We start from the raw sequence: 21,039 nt of genomic DNA, 5'->3' as shown, positions 1-21,039 counted from the left end.
ACAGGGCTTTGCCTCAATCTGCAGAAACCTTTGTAAAATCCAGGGGCTGGGGGTGCCTGGGTGGCGCAGTCGGTTAAGCGTCCGACTTCAGCCAGGTCACGATCTCGCGGTCCGTGAGTTCGAGCCCCGCGTCGGGCTCTGGGCTGATGGCTCAGAGCCTGGAGCCTGTTTCCGATTCTGTGTCTCCCTCTCTCTCTGCCCCTCCTCCGTTCATGCTCTGTTTCTCTCTGTCCCCCAAAAATAAATAAACGTTGAAAAAAAAATTTAAAAATCCAGGGGCTGGATCCAGGATCAGTGAGGTTTCTCCTGACTTGGGGCAGTCTCTGAATCTGAGATCCTAATGGAGGTAGGGGAGGGGTGATGGGAACTGACAAGGTGAATTTACAGGGGAAGTGAGGCAACATCATCAAATGTCAACAAAAGGAGAGGTGCAGGTCACGAATAGAATCACTTTCCACTCCAGTGTCCCTGTAATCCTCACCTCAGCAATAATAACAATAACAACAATAATAATAATTTTGTAAGATGAAGAATGCAGGTGCCAAGAGGTCAAGGGCGCTCATCCAATTCATCCAGGTCTCAATTTATGGAGGCCAATGACTAACTCACTCAGGAATATTTCAATTTCCCAGCACTGAGTCAGCTCTCTCCCCTACAGCTCACCTCTTGCACTTAAGCCTGAATGCCTCCAGACTGAAGAGCTAGGCCTGGACTCCCAACCAACCTTGGGCATGTGAAGGGCCGCTGTTGTCAGTAGGTAATCAATGAGCCATCTTAAACTATCTGTCCTTTGGCTGGAGACAGGTGGAATCTCTTCCAGAGTGGGCATCTGGTGAGCAGAGAAACTTCAGGGGCTTTGGCTGTCACACAGTACCCTCTTCCTGTGCCATCCATGGTGTCCATGCTCTCTCCCCACCCCAGAAAGTAGGTGGAAGTGCCCTCAGCACACACATATTCACATGCACATATGTACACACACACACACACACACACATGCATATGCACATGCACACATATCCCCACACGTGTAAGCACATACATACCAGGCACACATCACATAAGAGTCTCTCAGCTAAGCGAGTCTGTAGACGCAGCTCCCTGACCTTTGCTATTAAAACTGCTGTGGAGGTGGTGTCAGGCCAGGAGAACAGCTGGGGAGAGATAGATGGGGAAAGGAAGCTAAAGATGGGTTAGCTCAGCACCAATGTGTGAACACGGTACACGGTACACGTGTGTATGTATAGGGCCCAGGCGCCAGGGACGGGAGAGGAAAAGAGGGGCCATTAGAAAGACGAGGGTGGAAAGAAACAGGGAGAAGATGGAGACACACCCCCTCCTGTACCTCTCTCTTTTCTTCTTCCCTTCTTTCTTTCCCTCCTTCACCGGGCGATTTCATTCAGACTTGGGTATGACGGAACCTTGCTCAGGAGCCTGAGAATGGAAGACTCCAGGACTACGGAGTCCTCTCCTCGACCCCATTTAAAACAGTAAGGAAGCAGGGGCCCCATCAGTCATCCTGCGGCGTCCTGATCTCCAGGTGGACAAGATTTCCATCTCTTTTGTACGCCAGCCAGCTCTCTACCTGGTTATCCCTTAGGGTCAATCTCAAAGTCTTTGCTATCCTCCCCACAATCTTGAAGTTTTGGTGTCTGCCCCTTTAAAGCAGCGGCCCCCGGTCAGGTTATTGTCTTGCCTCGCAGCCAATCTGCGGCGCCATTGGGGGCGGGGGATCCGACCTCCTGATTGGCCACTGCGCGCCCCGCCCCGCCCGGGATCCCGGGAGCTGTCCGTCCGCCTCGGTGCTGATCCCGCCGCCGCCCACGGGCCGTGAGCAGCGCTGAGAGGGCATTATGAGCGGGGGCGTCTACGGCGGAGGTGAGCTAGCCTCGGGCTTCAGGCTCCCTAGCCTGTCGCGGCCTCGCCGGCAGCCCTGCACCCCTCACGCGCGCGACCTGAGCTCTGGGCACCCCAGGGCCTGTCACCTCGGCGCTCGAATGGGTCCAGCCCTGGGTTTGGGTCCTGCGCCACTCCTACCTTTGGTCCTCCCAGGTCTGTCGCTCGCGCGCACTGGGCTCACTCTCTCCATCATTCAACTCACCTCCTCCCGGCCCCCCTGGCCCCTTCTTTCCCGGCGAGGAGAGTGGCCTGAATAAGGCCACCAGGCAAGAAGGGATTCTGGAGGCTTGATCCCCACTCCCAGGATCCGAACTCCAGGCCGAGCTCCCACCTACCCCGGCCGGCGTTGAAGGTGGCGAGACTGTGGCTCTGCCCTGACCTCCTCTCGGAGCTATCCAGGGGGAGAGAGTTTGGGAGAGGTCCCCTCACACACCTGTCTCCCCGCACAGATGAGGTGGGGGCGCTGGTCTTTGACATTGGCTCCTTCTCAGTCCGCGCTGGGTACGCTGGGGAGGACTGCCCCAAGGTGAGCCTTCCAGCCCCATCCCCAAGTCCGAGAGACTCTGGAATCCCCTCCAGGCTTCCCAGTGACCCAGGGTTCTCACAACACAGAGAGAAGCTCTGCAGAGCGGGAATGTGGGAGTAAACCCAGGGGTGGGCTGAGGGCCTTGCCATGGGCCTGCACAGGGGCAAGAGGTTGATCCCTCTTCCTGCCCATGCCCCCCTCCAGGCTGACTTCCCCACCACGGTGGGGCTGCTGGCCGCGGAGGAGGGGGGCGGGCTGGAGTTGGAGGGGGAGAAAGAGAAGAAAGGGAAGATCTTCCACATCGACACCAACGCCCTGCATGTGCCTCGGGATGGAGCTGAGGTCATGTCGCCCCTCAAGAATGGCATGAGTAAGGAGCCCCTACCCACCATCTCCCGACACAGACCCGAAGCCCACACACCACAACCGGGGGCACATCACCCCACACCCACAGAGTCTACCTTGCAGTTGCCCACAGCTGCCTGGTTCCCAGCCCAGGGGCCCGACAGATTCCTAGGAAGGGGGGATTTCTGCTGAAACTGATCTCCCATCTCCTCCTCTGGACTTGGCCTCCCTCCTTCCTTTGCTTCCTGTCCCTGGACCCCTACCGGCCCACTCTCATCTCTCCCCGCTGGTCTCCTGGCCCCAGTTGAGGACTGGGAGTGCTTCCGTGCCATCCTGGATCACACCTACAGTAAACACGTCAAGTCTGAGCCAAACCTGCACCCAGTGCTCATGTCCGAGGCCCCGGTAAGTGCCTCATCCAGCCCCTAGTCCAGCCCTAGGGACTCCCTGCATTCTTTCTGCCATTTGTCTCTCCCACCCCTCCCAAAGCCTCTGCCATCAATCACTCCACTTAACTTTTCAGACTTTGCTGCCAACTCCACCATCACCATCTTCAAAAACACTTCCTTTCCTCCCTGGTTTAGTCTTCTCCCCACCTTCCTATTCTATCCACTCCTATCTTTTGCCCATTCAGTCCATCCCTGCTGGGGTCCATCCACCAAAGTCCTTGTTTGACTTTTTAACTTAAAATTTTTTTGTCAGTGTTATATATGCACATTGTCAATTTCCTTTGTAAAACATGTTAAGGAAAAAAACTGCCTTCATATCATCTTCCTTCCATTCCCCTTTTCCAGAGGCTTTTCTTTTAGCTATTTTTTTTTGGGGGGGGGGTCAGGTTCTTCCATATCTCCAAATATCACACTAAAAGGCTGCCTGTGGATTTTTTTTAGTTTTAGGCATTGATTTCCCACCATAGAAAATAAACATTGAGCTCACTTTCCTCTTCCAGCCCACACCACACACTTTAATACAAATACGGTTGTATTTTAGATTTTTAAAAATCATTATTCAGTATTTACACTCTTATGTTTATGTATGCTAATAAGGTCTGAGCTGGGCAATAAACTATGGTCACTTTTCTTTTCCTTGCACAGCTTTCTGTTTTCCCTAAAGCTAAAAATTGTGCTGGTTTTTATTTGACTTAGTTTTCTATTTGCTTAATAATATGACCCTAAATTATTCATCTGCTTATTACTCATGAGCTTATGTTACCTATATCCTTTCTGAAAACATTAATTCCTTTAGATATTCTATCAATTTCATCTTCTTGAAGAAATCTCTCCAAAAACCCAGTGATTTGCTCCACTTTGGACTTGTTGCCTTCTACACAGAGAACATAGATATCATCCTGACATCTCCCTTCACCATCATCTTAGGGCATCCCTACACCTCGCTCCTGTGTTAGAAGTCCTGTTTCTTGTATCTCATCACTCCTTTTCTTGATTTATTCCCTTATTTTCATGGAGCATATCCTCCAGTACCTGCCTTAGAAAGGTCATGAGAAGTAGAAATGTTAAGATCTTGCATGTCTGACCTTGGATTGATAGCTTAGCTAGGTATAACATTCCAAATTAGAAATCATTTTTCTTCAGAATCTTGAAGGTCCTTCTGCATTGTCTTCCAACATCTATTGTTGCCATCAAGAAGGCAGAGGTGAGGTGTCTGCGTGATTCAGTAGGTTAACTGTCCGACTTTGGCTCAGGTCATGATCTCATGGTTAATGGGTTTAAGCCCCTCATCAGGCTCTGTACTGACAGCTCCGAACCTGGAGCCTGCCTCGAATTCTGTGTCTCCCACTCTCTCTGCCCCTCCCTCACTTGCACTCTGTCTCTCTCTAAAATAAATAAATAAATAAATAAATAAATAAATAAATAAATAAAAATTAAAAAAAACCCATAAATAAAAGGAAAAATAACAATAAAGAAGGCAGAGATGTCTAATTCCTGATCTTTTGATGTAATGCTTTCCTTTGTGAAAGCCTATAGAATTTTCACTTTGTCCTTAGTGTTCTATAATTTCTCAATATTATATTGGTTTATTTTCATCCATTGCTCTAGATACTCATTATGTCCCTTCAATCTGAAAATCTATGTCTTTCAATTCAGTGAAAAAATAATTCAGTAATTATTTGATTAAGTAATTTTAGTTCCTTATTTGATGATTAATTTCTCTTAATATTCTCTGTTCTTTCTTTAGGAAAGTATTATTTGGATTTTGCACCTCCTGAATTCATCCTGTAATTTTCTTATCTTTTTTCTTATATTTTCCTTCCTTTCATATTTTCCTCTAATTTCTTTTAACTTTTTTTAAATTTATTTTTGAGACACAGAGAGACAGAGTGCAAGTGGAGGAGGGGCAGAGAGAGAGGGAGACACATAATCTGAAGCAGGCTCCAGGCTCTGAGCTGTCAGCACAGAGCGCGATTTGAGACTCGAACCCACAAACCACAAGATCATGACCTGAGCCAGTCAGTTGCTTAACCAACTAAGCCACCCAGGCGTCCCTCTTCCTATAATTTCCAAGATATTCCCTCAACTTTATTTTTCAATTCTTCTATTGAGTTTTTCATTTCTGCTTCTGTAGTTTTACTTTTCAAGAGTTTTTTGGTTCTACAAATGTTACTTTTTAGAACATGCAATTCTTTCTTCATGGGTGAAATATGATGTTAGCTCACTCAGGATATTAGTTTTGTTTCTGTTTTTGGAAATTTTCATTTCCCTGCATAATCTCTGTTCTTCCAAGTTGCTTTTTTTTCCTCTGCCATTTATTTATTTATTTATTTCAGAGAGAAAGATAGTGCATGAGCATGTGGGAAAGAGCAAGGGAGGGGAAAAGAGAGAGGGAGACAGAGACACCCAAGCAGGCTCTGCACTGTCAGCACAGAGCCCAATGAGGAGCTTCAACCCACAAACCGTGAGATCATGACCTAAGCCGAAACCAAGAGTCAAACACTCAGCAGACTGAGCCACCCAGCCACTCCCTCTCTACCCTTTCTGGGGGTCTCTGTCTCATTTTAGAGGCTTTTCTCAGATTTCTGCTAATCCTTGGTTGTCTGCTTATGTTTACAAGTGGTGGACTAAAACACTGATTGAAAGCCATGTGAAGTGAGGGGACTCACTGGCTGTGGTGATAGAGGATGTTGCTATAGGATGATTTGCCTGGGGTGTTTGTTAGGCAGCCTCTGATAATTGGCATCTATAGATTTCTGATGTAACCCATGGAGAAAGCTTGTACCCTACAGATAGGCCTGGTCACCCCCTTTCTGGGAGTGAGGGAATAGGGCTGAGGTTCTCAGCATTTAATATGCATGGAATCACTTAATTCTCCTGTTTTTAGTGTCTCCACTCCCAACTGTGTCAAGTGTCCCACCTGTCCAGAGCCCCTCAGTGTTATTCTGTCTAGAGAATAAACTTCAGTCTTCTGCTGAGGCTAGGATGGGTAATAAATAGCTCAGTGACATGGATGGAACTGGGGAGAGAGTTTAGGGAGCTATTACTTGAATGGCTTTAAACACTCTTTTTTTTTTTTTTTTTTTTTTTTTAAGCTTTCCCTTAACCTTAACTGCCAGAGATGCCTGAAACTACAAATTCTTGAACCCTGTGAGAAGTCCGCAATTTGACACAGGCTGTTCTTGGCTTTTTCCATTACCTGCTTAGGAGTCAGTGTTCTTGAATCTGTTAGGTCAGTTACCACTCAACTATCTGGCTTCTGCTCTTCAAAAATTTGTTGTTGTTTTCTCCTTCTTTGTTACTCCCAACTCTTGAGGGTGTCTGTCCAAGATTCTTCCTGTCTCTCTTTTTTGAACTAAAATTCACATAACATAAAATTAACTTTTTAATGTTATCAATTTGGTGGCATTTAATATACATTCACAATGTTGTGCAGTCATCATCTTTATCTAGTTCCCAAACATTTTCATCACCCCACAAGAAAATCCATTTTCATTAACCAGTTTCTTCCTACTCTCCCTGCCCTTGGTAACCATCAATCTGCTTTCTGTCTCTATGAATAGATCTATTCTGTATCTTTCTCATAAGTGGAATCATACACCATGTGACTTCTTGGGTCTGTATTCTTTCACTTAGCATAATATTTTCAAGATTCATCCATGTCATGGCATATGTCAGTACTTTATTCTGTATTATGGCCGAGTAGTTTTCCATTGTATGGATATACCACCATTTGTTTTTCTAATTTCTCCCTTCATGGACTTTTGGGGACTTTCCATCTGTGGCTATTGTGGGTAGTACTGCTATGAACAGTTGTATGTATGGATTTATTTGGTACCTGTTTTCAAGTCTTTGGATATATAACTAAGAGTGGAATTGCTGGGTCATATGGTAATCCTATGTTTAACTTTTTGAGAAACTACTCATTGTTCCCCACAGTGGCTGAACCGTTTTACTCCCCCCCCCCCCCGCAAGGGACAAGGGGTGGGGGTTCTCTATACCTTTATTTTCCCCTTGATTATTATCAACACACTAGTGGGTATGAAATGGCATCTCATTGTGCTTTTGATCTGCATTTCGCTAATGGCCAACAATGTTGAGCATCTTCTCACGTGCTGGTTGGCTTTTGTGGGTTTATGTCTTTTTTTTTTCCTCAAGAAATCTCAAGCCCAAATTCTCAAGCCCAATGTGGGGCTTGAACTCGTGACTCCAAGATTAAGAGTTGCATGCTCTAGTGACTGAGCCAGCCAGGTGACATGGGTTTATGTCTTTTTAAATTGCCCCTTTATTATACTTTTGCTGGGATCTTGGAAGAGAATAAAATTTGATGTTTGTATTCAATCCACAATTTTTACCCAGAAATCCTCTTCCCAGCTTTCTTCCCTCTGAGATGATTAAAATGGGAAAGAGGGATAAATTGGAGGCTGAAAGGAGCCTGAAGTATATATTGTACAATAAAGAACACTGAGGGGTGCTTGGGTGGCTCAGTTGGTTAAGCGTCCAACTCTTGATCTCAGGGTCATGAGTGTGAAGCCTACTTAAAAAAAAATAATTAGGGGCGCCTGGGTGGCTCAGTCGGTTGAGCGTCCGACTTCGGCTCAGGTCATGATCTCACGGTCTGTGGGTTCAAGCCCCGCGTCGGGCTCTGTGCTGAGGCTCAGAGACTGTGCTCAGAGCCTGGAGCCTGCTTCGGATTCTGTGTCTCCCTCTCTCTCTGACCCTGCCCTGTTCATGCTCTGTCTCTGTCTGAAAAATAAATAAACATTAAAAAAATAATAAATAAAATAATAAGTAAATTAAATTAACTAATTAAAAATAAAAAATAAAATAAAGAACACTGGGCCAGAAGTCAAGAGACTATGACTCTACCAAGCTCTACCCAGAGCTTTCTGTGTGATCTTGGGCAAGTTATTCTCCCTCTCTGAGTTTTATTTTCTTCAGCTGAATTGGAATGTGATCTTTAAAATTCTCCATAGTTCTCACATTCTAAAGGTCTATGTGGATCAAGAGGCCTGAACTCTCCCCAGTCCAAGTTTTGTGTGTGTGTGTGTGTGTGTGTGTGTGTGCGTGCACGCGCGTGTGCATGTGTGTGTCGTACATGGGTCTGTGCCTCCCTCTTTTTGAATCCTCCCCTCCTATACTTTCTCCCCAGTGGAATACACGGGCCAAGCGGGAGAAGCTGACAGAGCTGATGTTCGAGCAGTACAACATTCCTGCCTTCTTCTTATGCAAGACGGCTGTGCTCACCGCGTATCCTCTGGGCTGAGCTGCTCTGCCTGGGTGGAGGGCCAGGGTGGGGTTCATGGTGTGCTAAACTGGAGGCTGGACCTGATTCTGTGCAGATTAGTGTCCTGGATGGCAGATACCCACTCTGTGCCCCATTAGTGCAGAGGGCCTTCTGTGGGCCTTCTGACCCCGGGGGCAGCCAGATCAGTGGCTCTTTCCTAGTCCTTGGATCAAGCTGAACAGAGACAGACAGACAGACGGACAGAGTTGGGCCAAGTAGACAGCAGGGGCTGGGACTGGAGAGAACAGGGAGGGATATAACACTGAGGAGTTTCCTCCCCAAATAGCCAATCAAGCATTTTTTTTTTTTTTTTTTAAGGATCTACCTTGCATTAACTCCTGAGCTAGGCATTGGGGCAATATGGCCCCCCATTTCAAGGAGCCAATAGAACACTGAACCAAGACTCCAGAGAGACTGGGAGCTCAGAAGGAAGAAAAAGAGGAAGTTGTGATTCAGACAGGGAAGAAGTGACAGGGGTCTCAGGAGCTTTCCTCCAGTCATGGGTCACAAACCAGAATGAGAGATTTGCAGATTGTGAATGGGCTGGACCAGGAGAGCAGAGGGTGACCAGGCCAGACCTGAGTCCCAGCCCCCTCACTACCACCATGTCTTTGACTTACCCATCCCATGCCAGCTTTGCAAATGGACGTTCCACAGGCCTGGTGCTGGACAGTGGGGCCACCCACACCACGGCCATCCCAGTGCATGACGGCTATGTCCTACAACAAGGTGAGGCCTCGGTAGGGCTCGGGGGTGTCTTGGGGGACAAGGCCCTAACGTCCCTTCCCTTTCCAGGCATTGTCAAGTCACCTCTGGCAGGAGACTTCATCTCCATGCAGTGCCGGGAGCTCTTCCAGGAAATGGCCATTGACATCATCCCACCCTACATGATTGCAGCCAAGGTGGGGTCTCTGAGGAGTCCTGGGCACTCACCCTATGACTGTTGACCCACTGACCCACTAGATAACAGAAAAGGGTGTAGCAGGGCCCCCAGAGGACCCAACTTACAATCGAAGCATCAGAGGTCCAGGCATGCTGAAGGACATGTCCGAGGCCATACAGCCAGCTGGGAGCAGGATGTAGGAGGGTCAGTGTGGTAGACCCAGGTTCAAGGTGTGCCTTTGCCATGTAAAAGCTGTGTGACCCCACAGCATGAGATTGAAGCTTCCTGAACCTCAGTTTCTTCCCCTGCAAAGTGGAATAACACCATGCAAGGCTGCCGTGTTAAGTGAGACACTGCATGCAAGGGTCCATCTTGGACCCCCACATGGAACACGGCTCAGGAAAAAGCCCCTTAAGGTTCTGTCTGATCTCTTACTATATTCCCCATGCCCTTAGCTTCCTCTGACTGGGCCTTTCAGATAGCTGTACTGCTGCATGAGTGACAGACATGGGAACAGGTTCTCCCTACTCTCTCTCTTCTGCTGCCTTTTGTGGCCAACAGAGCAAAGAACCCAGTGCCTGTTCGGTGTAGGAGCACAGGTGTGGTCCAGGTGGGCTGGGCAGGTGTGGGGTGGGGAAGGGCACTCACAGGCTTTGTGCCCCACAGGAACCCGTACGGGAAGGCGCCCCCCCAAACTGGAAGAAGAAGGAGAAGCTACCCCAGGTTTCCAAGTCCTGGCATAACTACATGTGCAATGTGAGGACAGCGTCCCCTGAAATAGCCCCTGCCCCTCCCCAGCTCCTCGTCCCCTACCATGAGAAGAGGGGAAGGGACAGAGAGGCCCTGCAGGAGGGGGTACTTGGGGGTGCTGAGGAGGGAGACCAGACCCTCACTACCTCCCTGGGTCCTCAGGAGGTGATCCAGGACTTCCAGGCCTCTGTGCTGCAGGTCTCAGACTCTCCCTATGATGAGCAGTGAGTGGCATTCCCTGCTGGAGGGCGGGAAAGAGGACAGGCCTGGGACTCTCAGGGGACCTCTGGTCCTTTGTGAGCACCCCCAGGCAGAGTCTCACTCTTTTCTGGGCAGGGTGGCTGCACAAATGCCCACAGTGCACTATGAAATGCCCAATGGCTACAACACAGACTACGGTGCTGAGCGGCTCCGCATCCCTGAGGGCCTGTTTGATCCCTCCAATGTCAAGGTTGGGCTGGGCGGAGGGTGTTGAGGTGGGGGCTGATTGGATTCCCTGGATGCCGGCATGTCGGGGAGGCTGGGAAGGATCACCGGGGTCTGGGGAGAGGGGGCAGAGGCTGGAAACCTAGATCACCTTTCTCGGCAGGGCCTGTCGGGGAACACCATGCTGGGTGTGGGCCACGTGGTGACCACCAGCATTGGCATGTGTGACATCGACATTCGCCCGGTGAGGCCCAAGCCTGTGTCTGGGCAAAGGGGCCCAGGAGCAGTGGGGAGACGGGGAGGGGCTCTTCCCTGAAGGTTCACTCCTCTCTGCTCTCAGGGCTTATATGGCAGTGTCATTGTCACTGGCGGGAACACACTGCTCCAGGGCTTCACTGACAGGCTCAATCGAGAGCTCTCCCAGAAGACCCCACCGGTAAGAGCCCACTGCGGCCAGGGCCCTGGACTCCAGTCGTGGCTTAGCTCTTTAGGACTTAGTCCTTCCTCCTTCCCCAACATCAGGCATTCTGGCCACCAGAGCAGACACTCCCCCTGTGACTTCCCAGTCCTCCCCACTTCCAGCCCTGTCCCTTCCCAGAACCCAGGTGTTTCCTCCCCCCTCCTCCCCCGCCTGTCCCTCTCTTTCTCCCCAGAGCATGCGACTGAAGCTCATCGCCAGCAACAGCACCATGGAGCGCAAGTTCAGCCCCTGGATCGGGGGTTCCATCTTGGCCTCGCTGGTGAGATGGACAGGGCTTGGCCTAGCACTGACTGTGGGAAAGGGGCAGGCCCGAACAGCCCCATCCCCTTGCCCGCCTCCTCATTCATTCATTCATTCATTCAACAAACATATTTTTGAGAAAGAGCAGCCAGTGAATGCTCCATCGGGGCAAATCAGGGAGCAGAAGGAAAGGAGCTGGAGAGACTGGTTGGGGTTGAGACTGTGGATGGGGCACCCACTGTTCTTAGCAAAGGGGAGACACAGAGGTTGGGGAGAGGAAGCAACGTGACAGTCACAGGCATGTTTGGGAAGACTGTGTCAGGCATGAGGAGATCAGGGTGTGAGCTGGACACAAGGGGACCCTGCAAAGGGTCCTGTCTGGACCTGTCACTGGGCACGGTGAGCAGGGAGCCAGAGATGCAAACTTCGTCTCACGGGCGTCAGCCACATAGAGGGGACAGCGGGGCCACAACAGAGCAAGAAGGACATCCCTCAGAGGGGCAGCCCTCAAGGAGACAGAAGCAAGGGTCAGAAATAGAGGAGGCTGATAGTGTGAAGTCAGCTGAGGGCCGGGAACATGTCAGCCATGCCTACCTGTGTGCCTGGCTTAGTCCTGGCCCCCATGAGAAGGCAGAGTCCAGAGGCTGAGGCCATTAAACAGGAAGAGACCACAAAGTGCAGGGATGTCCCTTCAAGGGAGGACCAGACCTAGTTCAAGGGTCATGAAGGGACTCAGAGGAGCGTTGAAGTTGAGATGGAAGACTGAATAAGAACTTCTGTGGCAAAGAGAGAGAGGGTGCTGGGGCTATAGGGAGAGGCTATAGGTCTGCTATAGGCAGACGCGGTCATATCCGAGTTTAGGAAGCTCACTCACTAGGGCAGCAGAGTGGTGAGTGGCTTGAGTAGGGCTGCTGTGGTCTCTGCTGGGAGTGGGGTTTGACAGAGGAGTGGGTATCAGGCTGTGGAAGTGGCAGCTCATCACAGGTCCAACTGACAGATGTGGACAGCATTTGGATACAAGAGGGAAGAGGGAAGGAGTCCAGGATGAGGCTCAGGATGCTAGCTCCTGGCAGCTGTGGTCAACAGGAATGTAATGCGAGCCACATATACAACTTTAAATGTTCTTTAAACTTTAAATAGCCATATTTTAAAAGAGCCTGAAGAATCAGGTGAGATTAAGTTTAAAGAATATACTTTGGGGTGCCTGGGTGGCTCAGTTGGTTGAGATTCTGATTCTTGATTTAGGCTCAGGTCATGATCCTGGGGTCATGGGATTGAGCCCCAAGTTGGGCTCTGTGCTGAGCATTGAGCTTGCTTAAGATTCTCCCTCTCTCTGTCTCTTTCTCTCTCCCTCTGCCCCTCTCCCCCGCTTGCACATTTTCTTTCTCTCAAATTAAAAAAAAAAAAAAAAAAGAATGAAAAAATATACTTTCTTTGGGGCACCTGGCTGGCTCATTCATAGAAACATACGACTCTTGATCTTGGGGTTGTGATTTTGAGTCCCACGTTGGGTGCAGAGGTTACTTAAAAACTGAGTCAGCCAGGCACCTCTAGTTAAAAGAAAAAAAAATATATATATATGTATATATATATATACTTTATTTAATCCAATATATCCAAAATATTATAATTTCAAGGTGTGACCAATAATTTTTTTAATTTTATTTATTTATTTTGAGAGAGAGCCATGCACCTGCAGGAAGGGCAGAGAAAGAGGGAGAGGGAGGAGAGAATCCCAAGAAGACTCCACACTGTTAGCTTGGAGCCCGACGAGGGACTCTAACTCATAAACTGTGAGATCATGACTTGAGCCAAAATCAAGAATTGGACACTTAACCAACTGAGCCACCCAGGAGTCTCTAATGGGTGATCAATATCAAAGTGAGATATTTTACATTCTCTTTCCTGGACTTAGTCTTCAATATCTGTTGTGTATTTTACAACTGTAGAGCACATGTCAGTTCAGACTAGTCACATTTCGACATCCACAAGTGCTCAATAGCCACTGTATCAGACAGCATTAGTATAGAAAGTGAGAAGACCAGGGGCACCTGGGTGACTCTGTGGGTTAAGTGTCATGATCTCACAGCTCATGAGTTTGAGCTGCACGTGGGGCTCTGTGCTGACAGCTCAGAGCCTGGAGCCTGCTTCAGATTCTGTGTCTCCCTCTCTCTCTCTCTCTGCCCCTTCCCCACTCGTGCTCTGTCTGTCTCTCTCTCAAAAATAAATAAACATCAAAAAAAAAAAATTAAAAAAAAAAAAAAGAAGAAGGTGAGAGAGACCACACCAGCAGGTTTGGGCCAGGCCTAGGGGAACTCAGTCTTGGACATGCTGAGTTTGAGGTCCCAAGAGACTCAGAAAGAGGTGTCCGAAAGACAGCTGAGTATTTGGGTCCAGTACTCAGTGCTGAGCATTGCAGACTGGAGACTGGGGGGAGGGGTGGGGTTTTAGTGCTTGAGCAAAAGTCCCAGGAGAGGAGGAGCTGGTTCTGCAAGGCTTGTTCTGTGAGCCCAGAAAACAGGGTCAGTACCAGGGACACAGGCACTAGCTTTCAGGCACAGGTGAAGCAACCATCAAAGAGAAGGGACAGTCTGGGATGCCCAGTGCAGGAGACCCTCAAGGGGCAAGGTTCAGCGTGGGTGGTGAAGACCACTCCAACCAGAAGTTAGGTGGTGCAGGAAGGGTGAGGGTGGAGGAAAGATTGTTCTTGGGAATGCAGGAGACTTGACAAGTTTGTAAGGCCTGATGGAGCGAAAGGTGCAGGAGGTGTTGGGGGGTGGGGGCTTTGGGGGGGACAGGTTGGCTGGCCTGAGGCTCTAAGCTCCACTCCCCCCTCGAAGACAGCACGTGGCCCAGGGCAGACAGGTGCGCAATAAATACTTGTTGAATGAATGAACCAATGTTCTGACTGAACGACTGGAGGAGGGGTATTCACCCTCTGAATATGAAGGAGGGCGGGGAGGCTTGGGGAGGTGGAGGAGGAAGGGATATGGGCGGGAGAGGCGGGGATCGCAGGGCAGGGGGAGGGTTTCCCAAGGGCTGGGCCTGCTGGTGGAATGTGGGGAGGGGCGTCCCCTCCTCTCTCCAGGGCCGCCCTGAAGGCCTCTGTCGTCCCCCGCCCCCAGGGCACTTTCCAGCAGATGTGGATCTCCAAGCAGGAATATGAGGAGGGAGGGAAGCAGTGCGTGGAGCGGAAGTGCCCCTGAGGGCGTCCCCTCAACACCCACTCGCCCGCCCGCCGCGGTGGGATAGGGGACGCCAAAAGGCGGGGAGAGGGTTTCCTGGCTCGGCCTCCGCAAGCGCACATCGAAGCCCCCACCCCCATGCCCTCGTCTCTTCCCCTCCCTTCTCTTCCGCTTAGATGTGATGTTTCTGGGTTGAAAGGAGTAAAAATGTTTTAAGAAAAAAAAAAAAAGTTTGGCCTGCTTGGTGGGGGTGGAGGGCGTGGGGTCAAGGGCCTGGGGGGAAGCGAGGGGAGGAAGGCCCACACCTACGTCCTTTGATGATCCCACAGTGGACGCCGGGGCAAAGTCTGCGGATGGGGACAGAGATCCAGGAGCCGCAGAAGCCTCGGGTTTCAAGGGGGAACCAGGGAGGATCCCGTAGCGAGGACACAGCAGAGTCGCTCAAATGGGCCCCTAGCGAGGAGCCGAGTTGGGACAGGAAACGGATGCTGGAGACTAGACCCCGCGGCAGGGGAGGGGCGGAGCTGGGGCGGGCCCTAGGTAGGCGGGGTTTCGGGCCTCAGGTGGGAGGCGGTGCCTAAGCCCCCCGGACCTGCAACTCAGGTGAGCCGGCTGCGCCTCGTCTTCCTTCTCCCGGCTCTTGGCGGTGGCAAGAATGGGGCGGAGACTGGGGCACTGGTGCGCCCCAGCAGCTCTGAGCCTCTCTCCCAATTTGGGTAAGAGCTGAGGTTTCCCAAGGGAGACCCGACACGAGGCCCCTGAGCACTTCTATTCCAGAGCTACTTGGGATCCTCGGTAGGGCCTGAGGACCTGCATCCCGTGTGTGAAATTGTGGGTAAAACTTAGCAGTTTGTGCCCGTGATGTGTTCCAGGGGTGCCCAGACCCCAAAGAGGTAGAAGTCATGTCTTCCGGTCACCAAAGAGACGCAGGTGCCCCAGAGAAGACCATGACTTGTTGAAGATCACCCAGTTCTGCCCAGGCCTTGACCAGGACACTTCCCACCAATGCCTGGTGGGCCTTGACTCACAGATCCAGGAGAACCCCAACATGGAGCACTCACTGGTCCTACTTGACCATATGCTCCCACCCATGCCCCTCTCTCCCCAGAAGTTAGCGGGAGCCCCAGACCCACTTTTCAGCCTGATTCCAAAGAGATAGGCATTCACATGGCCAGACCAACCCCCAGGTCACACCACTTAGGCAACTTCAGCTTAGGATCACCCCAGCCAAGCCTAATGTGTTACAGGGACTGGCTGGGCACTCACTGGTGGGCCTGCAAGCCAGATGACTTGAGAGGGGGTGAGGTTTTCATAGTGGGGAGCTTAGGAAGGGGTCCCCAAGGACACTGGGAGGGGTGGAAGCAGGAGAGGGCATCCTTATCTTTGCCCTCCCCAGCCATCAGTCCCCTTCCCCCACCCCTGATGGGAACTAGGAGGCCAAAGTCTGCCCCAAGGTAAAAAAATTGATTGTTTTGCAGGAAGGGGGCGGAAGTGGGACTGTGGAGGGATTGGCAGGGGAGGGCACAGCCCCTTGTCCTCTGGCCTGGGCTGGGGGTTCATATCTGGAAGGCTGGACTGAGGCCAGGACTGTGCCCCCACCCTTTGGGGGGGGGACAAGAACGGCCTAGGCTCAGGCTGCCTGCCAGGGCTGATAAGGGGCCCTCTTGGGGCTCCCACAAACGGTTTATCACTGTTGGGGGAACAGCCGGCGAGGCTCAGGAGGGGGCACGAGCATGGAGCGGCTTTGGGGTCTACTTCACAGAACGGTAAGACCGAGTGGGGTTGGGGGACACGTTAGGCCTTCTCTCTAGGTCCTTCAGCCCCCTCCCAAACCCCAAAGCTGGCCCCTCCCCTCCCCACCTCCATCTTTCCCCTGCAGCTTGCCTCTCAGGACCCTTTCCCCTGCCTTGTGCTCCTCTGGCACCCCATAGTCACTGACTGTTATTGCCAGATCCTAGCCTATCCCCCACGCCTCTTCTCCCAATCTCATGCCCACCGTGCCCTGTGCAGCAAAGGCTGTCCCCACGACCCTCTCAGACCATCTACAAGCGCGTGGAGGGCACCCAGCAGTGGCGCCTGGAGGAGGAAGAGGAAGACGGGGAGGAGGGGGCTGAGCCACCCATCCACTTCTGCCCTATGGAGCTGAGGGGCCCTGACCTGGGCTCCAGAGCAGGGAAGCAGAACCTCGGACTCTGGGCAGCAACAGCACGAAGGGCTGCCCCCTACCTGGTCCTGACAACCCTGCTGATCTTCACTGGGGGTGAGAGTCATCCCCTACCCCATTCCCCCGTCAGTGAAGGGCCTGGGTTGGGGGTGGATTTCTGGAATCCAGAGGGGGGTACAAGGGCATCTCCATCTTGCCATCCCCCAGCTTTCCTTCTGGGCTATGTGGCCTTCCGAGGGTCCTGCCAGGCATGCGGGGATGACGTGTTGGTGGTCAGCGAGGATATAAACTATGAGCCGGGCCCAGACTCCCACCAGGGCACCTTGTACTGGAGCGACCTCCAGGCAATGTTCCTGAGGTTCCTGGGGGAGGGGCACCTGGAGGACACAATCAGGTAAGGGTCAGCCTTGCCGGAACACAGCCTCCTTCCCTCTGCCCAGGACTCTGGTGCGGGGCCCCTTCTGAGGCCTTCCACTTGCCTCCCTGGCCTCCCTGGGAGTGGTCCTGGGAAGGATGTCAGGCACTTGGAGCTGAGGGGAGGTGGGGGGGCATCCCAGAGATAAGGTTGCAGAGGGGCTCTGGCTCTGAGGATGGCACCCTTAGGAGATGTGGGAGCTGACTCTCTGAGTGAGAGCAGAAGGGTCCAGTATCCAGACAGGAGGCGGGACAGACCCAGAAAAGTCCTGAGTGCCACATCACAGGGCTTGGATTTTGACCTGTGGCTGTGGGAAGCTCTGGGGGTTTCTGAGAAGGGACATTTTAAGGAATCTGAAAAAATGAGCAAGCAAATGCATTTGTGAGCATAGACCTTCCCTCTAATTTGTGAGAGATGCCATCCAGATACAGACCATGCAGGCCTGAAGCTCAGCCCAAGCAGGCCAGTGTTTCTCTTGTGTTCCTGAGGTCACTTTCCCTATTGGGAAGGAGCTGCCCAGGTAGGTTCAGAGGTCAGGCCTCCAATAGCCCTCTCTTTGGTCAGAAATAGTGGTTTCAGTGGATTCTCCTGGGTTTTCTAAGTAGAAAGTCATATAAGCTATAGCTAGTGAGAGATGTATAGCCTCTTTCTCAATGTCTATACCTTTTCTGTCTTTTCTCATTGCTTATCGCATTAGAGGATGTGAATTTAGGTAATGATGACTGGAGATATGCCTATTTCCTGACTTTCACAGGAATGTTTTTATATTACTTTGTTATGGAGTATGAACTTTGCTGTAGACTCCAGATAGCTTTTTATTTTTTTTTAATTTTTATTTATTTTGAGAGAGAGAGAGAGAGAGAGTGCAGGGGAGGGGCAGAGAGAGAGGGAGAGAATCCCAAGTAGGCTCTGGGCTGTCACCACAGAGCTGGACTAGGGACTCGATCCCACAAACAGTGAGATCATGACCTGAGCTGAAATCGAGAGTCAGATGCCTAACCAACTGAGCCACCCAGGCGCCCCAGGGCTTCTTATTTTCTTGGGCAACACTCGGTCGGCTGGGTACAGACTGAACAAGCGGTTTGCCAGGTTGCAGGGTGAGGTGTGGCACTGTGGATATCATCAGAGGGTGGGGAGGGCAAGAGGGTGGCAGTGAGGGGGAGCGAGCGATGAAGTGATGCATGACTCCAGGGTGAATGGAGAAGGAAGGGAAAGCTGCAGAGAGGCTTGGAGAGATCGGACAGTCTGGAGTACTCAATGTGGTTGAAGAGCAGGTATAGTGAGGGTCAGGGAGCAAGCTGGAACCTGGAAAGCTCTAGTCAGAGAGTGGGATATTGGAACTTTTAACATTTATCTGATAAATTGTGTCCTATTTATTCTGACATCTCCAACACTTAGCAAAGTGCCTGGCATTTAGTTAGTGTTCAGTAAATCCTCAGTGGATAAATATTCTGGAGACGGAATTCTGGGTAATGACAAGAGCAGGGTGTGACCAGGGAAGTAAATGGCTGAACTGGCAGTGACATTGATGAGGTCATTCATTTGTTTGTCCACCAAATATTTTTGAGCACCTACCGTGTGGCAAGTGCTAGGCTAAGTAGTAGGTGGGGGCGATAGAGCAGAGAACAAAAGTCTGGACCTTGTCCTTATGGAGCTTTCAGTCTATTGGGGGAAATCAATAGTGAACTAATAATCACATTCCTGACTATGTATTTGTTACTAGCATCATTGCAATGACTATAACCAGGGAGATCTGACTTAGAGTGGGGGTCAGGGAAGGCTTCCTTAAGGAAGTGAGGAGCTGACCCCAAGGGGTGAGTTGTTCACCAGGCCAAGAGAAGGTGGAAAAGCATTTTAGGCCAGAGAACAGCAGGTGCAGAGGGCCTGGGGTGAGAATGGTGGCCTATTGGAGGAAGTGAACGAAGGTCCTTGTGGCTGTCTGAATGAGTACAGAGGGGTCCAGACAGGACAGACCCAGAAAAGTCTTTAATGGCACATCACAGGGCTTGAATTTTGACCTGTGGTCATGGGGAGCTGCGGTGTCAAGGTGGATATGGCTCAGGTCATATAAGGCCTTAATGGCTACCCAAACTGCTTTGGATTTTAAGAGGAAAGAGAGAAAAGAAGAATTTGAAACAACAGAGTATCATGATCAGATGTAGGGGGAGTTTTTAGTGGGTTTTTTTTTTTGGTTGTTTTTTTTGTTTGTTTGTTTGTTTGTTTTGTTTTTTAAGGTTGGTGAAAGAACAGAGTTCATGATACTCCTGGGGCAGTAGTTCAGTGTCCTCAGCAAAGGATTTTCTTATTTAATTTCCCTCCCTAACTCTGAGCCCTCCTCCCTCGTCTCCTCACCCAGAAGCACCTCATCTGATGTGTTTGATGTGCGCCTTTAAATACACACATAGCTTTGTCATATATGGAATGTTCTACATGGATAGGTAGAATTTTCAAAACATTTAATGGTTGCATAACATCCTCTATGTTCATTGTTTTTAAAGTTAAGCCATGTGGAAAAATATAAAGAGGAATGTAAAAAAAAAAAAAAAAGTCACTCCAAGACCCACTACTCAGATACAGCTCTCTCTAGTGTCTCTCTAGTGTGTTTTTAATTTTGATAAATTTTTCTTTTAATTTAATGCCATGTTTTCAAGGTCTATATATTGCAGCGTGTACATCTAATTTACTGTTATGCATCATCTATTTTACGAACGCACTGATGGATGCAGTTTCAAACAAATACTTGAGCTCCTGGATGGGGGCGGAGTGGGAGGCAGGAATGGTCTTGAGAAAACCACTTAGACCATGGAGTGCAGTGGTCCTCGCGAGAGCTCAGAGGGTGGAGGCTGAGACTAAGGTGACCCTGCATGTGGATTTTGAAGTAGTGCAGAAACTTGGTGGAGTTCCTTAGTGGAGATGAAAATGATATGCCAGATACCAAAGTCCTTGATGAAAGCGGAAAAGTGACCGATTGTCTGAAAGAGGGGCAGAGCGTGGGAAAGCTGGATGGTCCAGGCTTCAAAGGAAGAGAGTTCTCCCAGAGCAGTAATGGCCAGAAATTCCAACCGTGGAGCCAGGGGCCTGCCTCCACTGCAAGTGCAGGTGGTAGAAGAACCAGAGCCCCATAGGAACCCGGCGTCTCAGGGGACAGCTGGGTTTCTGCCAAGGCAAAAGGTAGAGGGGTATTCAATGATGCTGCTGAGGAGGGAGGAGTCTGTCCACCTTGGAGAGGGTGCAGGTGAAGCCTGTTGTCAGGGAGGCCATGCCTGAAGCTCAGGTGACAACAGGCTCACTAGTTAGGTGGTGACTATGGAAGACGACAGGGTGAGGTCTCCAAGACAAGGGGCCCCACTATCACACCTGGAACCACGATGTTAAGATAGCTCTGTGAGACTCAGGTGGAGGGTGGGGGAGATGGAGGGCCACATCCGCCCAGTTAGCCCTTTGGAAGAAAAGTGTTTTTCATATGTGGGGCAAAGCACAGGACGGTATGCATATGTGTGGAAAGGCAGTAAATCGGGAAGTTTGGATTGAGCCAGTAATAACCTAAGAGATGGTGGACAAGATACCAAGAAAGCTAAGGAGGAAGGAGGCCTTAGAGACGCTGACTGGCAGCCCGGGTGGTAATGGGATGGATGGTAATGGTCGAGTCAGGGAGAGACTTGGGAGTCCGTCACTGCCCAGGCCCCAGGGCGACCCCACGTCTCTGGCATCAGCCCCCCTCCCTCCCTCTCCTCCAGGCGTCCAGAAGTCCCCTTCTTCCCCTTCCACGCCCCAATCCCACCTCTTCCCGCTCAGGCAAACCAGCCTTCGGAAAAGGGTGGCTGGCTCGGCCGGCATGGCGGCCCTGGCTCAGGACATCCGAGTGGCGCTCTTGGGCCAAAAGCTGGACCACGTCTGGATGGATACGCACTACGTGGGGCTGCAGTTCCCGGACCCGTGAGTGCGCGGGGGGCGCGCGGGGGGCGCGCGGGGGGCGCGCGGGGGGCGCGCCC

The 21,039-nt window shown here is 50.9% G+C and overlaps 2 protein-coding genes and 1 long non-coding RNA gene across 4 annotated transcripts in view; 2 read left to right on the top strand and 1 right to left on the bottom strand.

Moving 5' to 3' along the window:
- Positions 1 to 1,755: 1,755 nt before the first annotated feature.
- Positions 1,756 to 14,700, top strand: ACTL6B (actin like 6B). Its single transcript, XM_040455997.1, has 14 exons — positions 1,756 to 1,875; positions 2,346 to 2,422; positions 2,627 to 2,792; positions 3,072 to 3,172; positions 8,369 to 8,466; positions 9,138 to 9,232; positions 9,299 to 9,405; positions 10,053 to 10,142; positions 10,299 to 10,360; positions 10,473 to 10,587; positions 10,726 to 10,806; positions 10,903 to 10,998; positions 11,216 to 11,302; positions 14,409 to 14,700. The coding sequence occupies exons 1-14, from the start codon at positions 1,851 to 1,853 to the stop codon at positions 14,487 to 14,489; spliced, it is 1,281 nt and encodes a 426-aa protein (XP_040311931.1). The 5' UTR covers positions 1,756 to 1,850; the 3' UTR covers positions 14,490 to 14,700.
- LOC121017643 (uncharacterized) lies at positions 5,670 to 14,976 on the bottom strand. The gene is made up of 3 exons (XR_005784838.1): positions 14,778 to 14,976; positions 9,512 to 9,691; positions 5,670 to 6,571 (listed from the first exon to the last, which is right to left on the bottom strand). It is a non-coding gene; the product is annotated as an uncharacterized LOC121017643 (long non-coding RNA).
- A 76-nt stretch (positions 14,977 to 15,052) lies between these two features.
- TFR2 (transferrin receptor 2) overlaps positions 15,053 to 21,039 on the top strand; it is a 15,065-nt gene continuing 9,078 nt past the window's right edge. The window contains exons 1-5 of one of the 2 annotated variants that reach the window (XM_040455978.1): positions 15,053 to 15,071; positions 16,174 to 16,234; positions 16,479 to 16,728; positions 16,840 to 17,026; positions 20,843 to 20,983. In XM_040455978.1, the coding sequence (XP_040311912.1) occupies positions 16,202 to 16,234; positions 16,479 to 16,728; positions 16,840 to 17,026; positions 20,843 to 20,983 (611 nt within the window). In that variant the 5' untranslated portion in view covers positions 15,053 to 15,071; positions 16,174 to 16,201. The remainder of the gene's footprint in view (positions 15,072 to 16,173; positions 16,235 to 16,478; positions 16,729 to 16,839; positions 17,027 to 20,842; positions 20,984 to 21,039) is intronic. The other variant, XM_040455979.1, reaches the window with a different exon arrangement.

This window comes from Herpailurus yagouaroundi, unplaced genomic scaffold (genome assembly GCF_014898765.1).
Source record: "Herpailurus yagouaroundi ecotype Mexico unplaced genomic scaffold, PumYag 216, whole genome shotgun sequence".
Classification (NCBI taxonomy): domain Eukaryota; kingdom Metazoa; phylum Chordata; class Mammalia; order Carnivora; family Felidae; genus Herpailurus; species Herpailurus yagouaroundi.
Note: the sequence above shows the minus strand (reverse complement) of the source record. Positions and strands in the feature narration are given on the sequence as shown.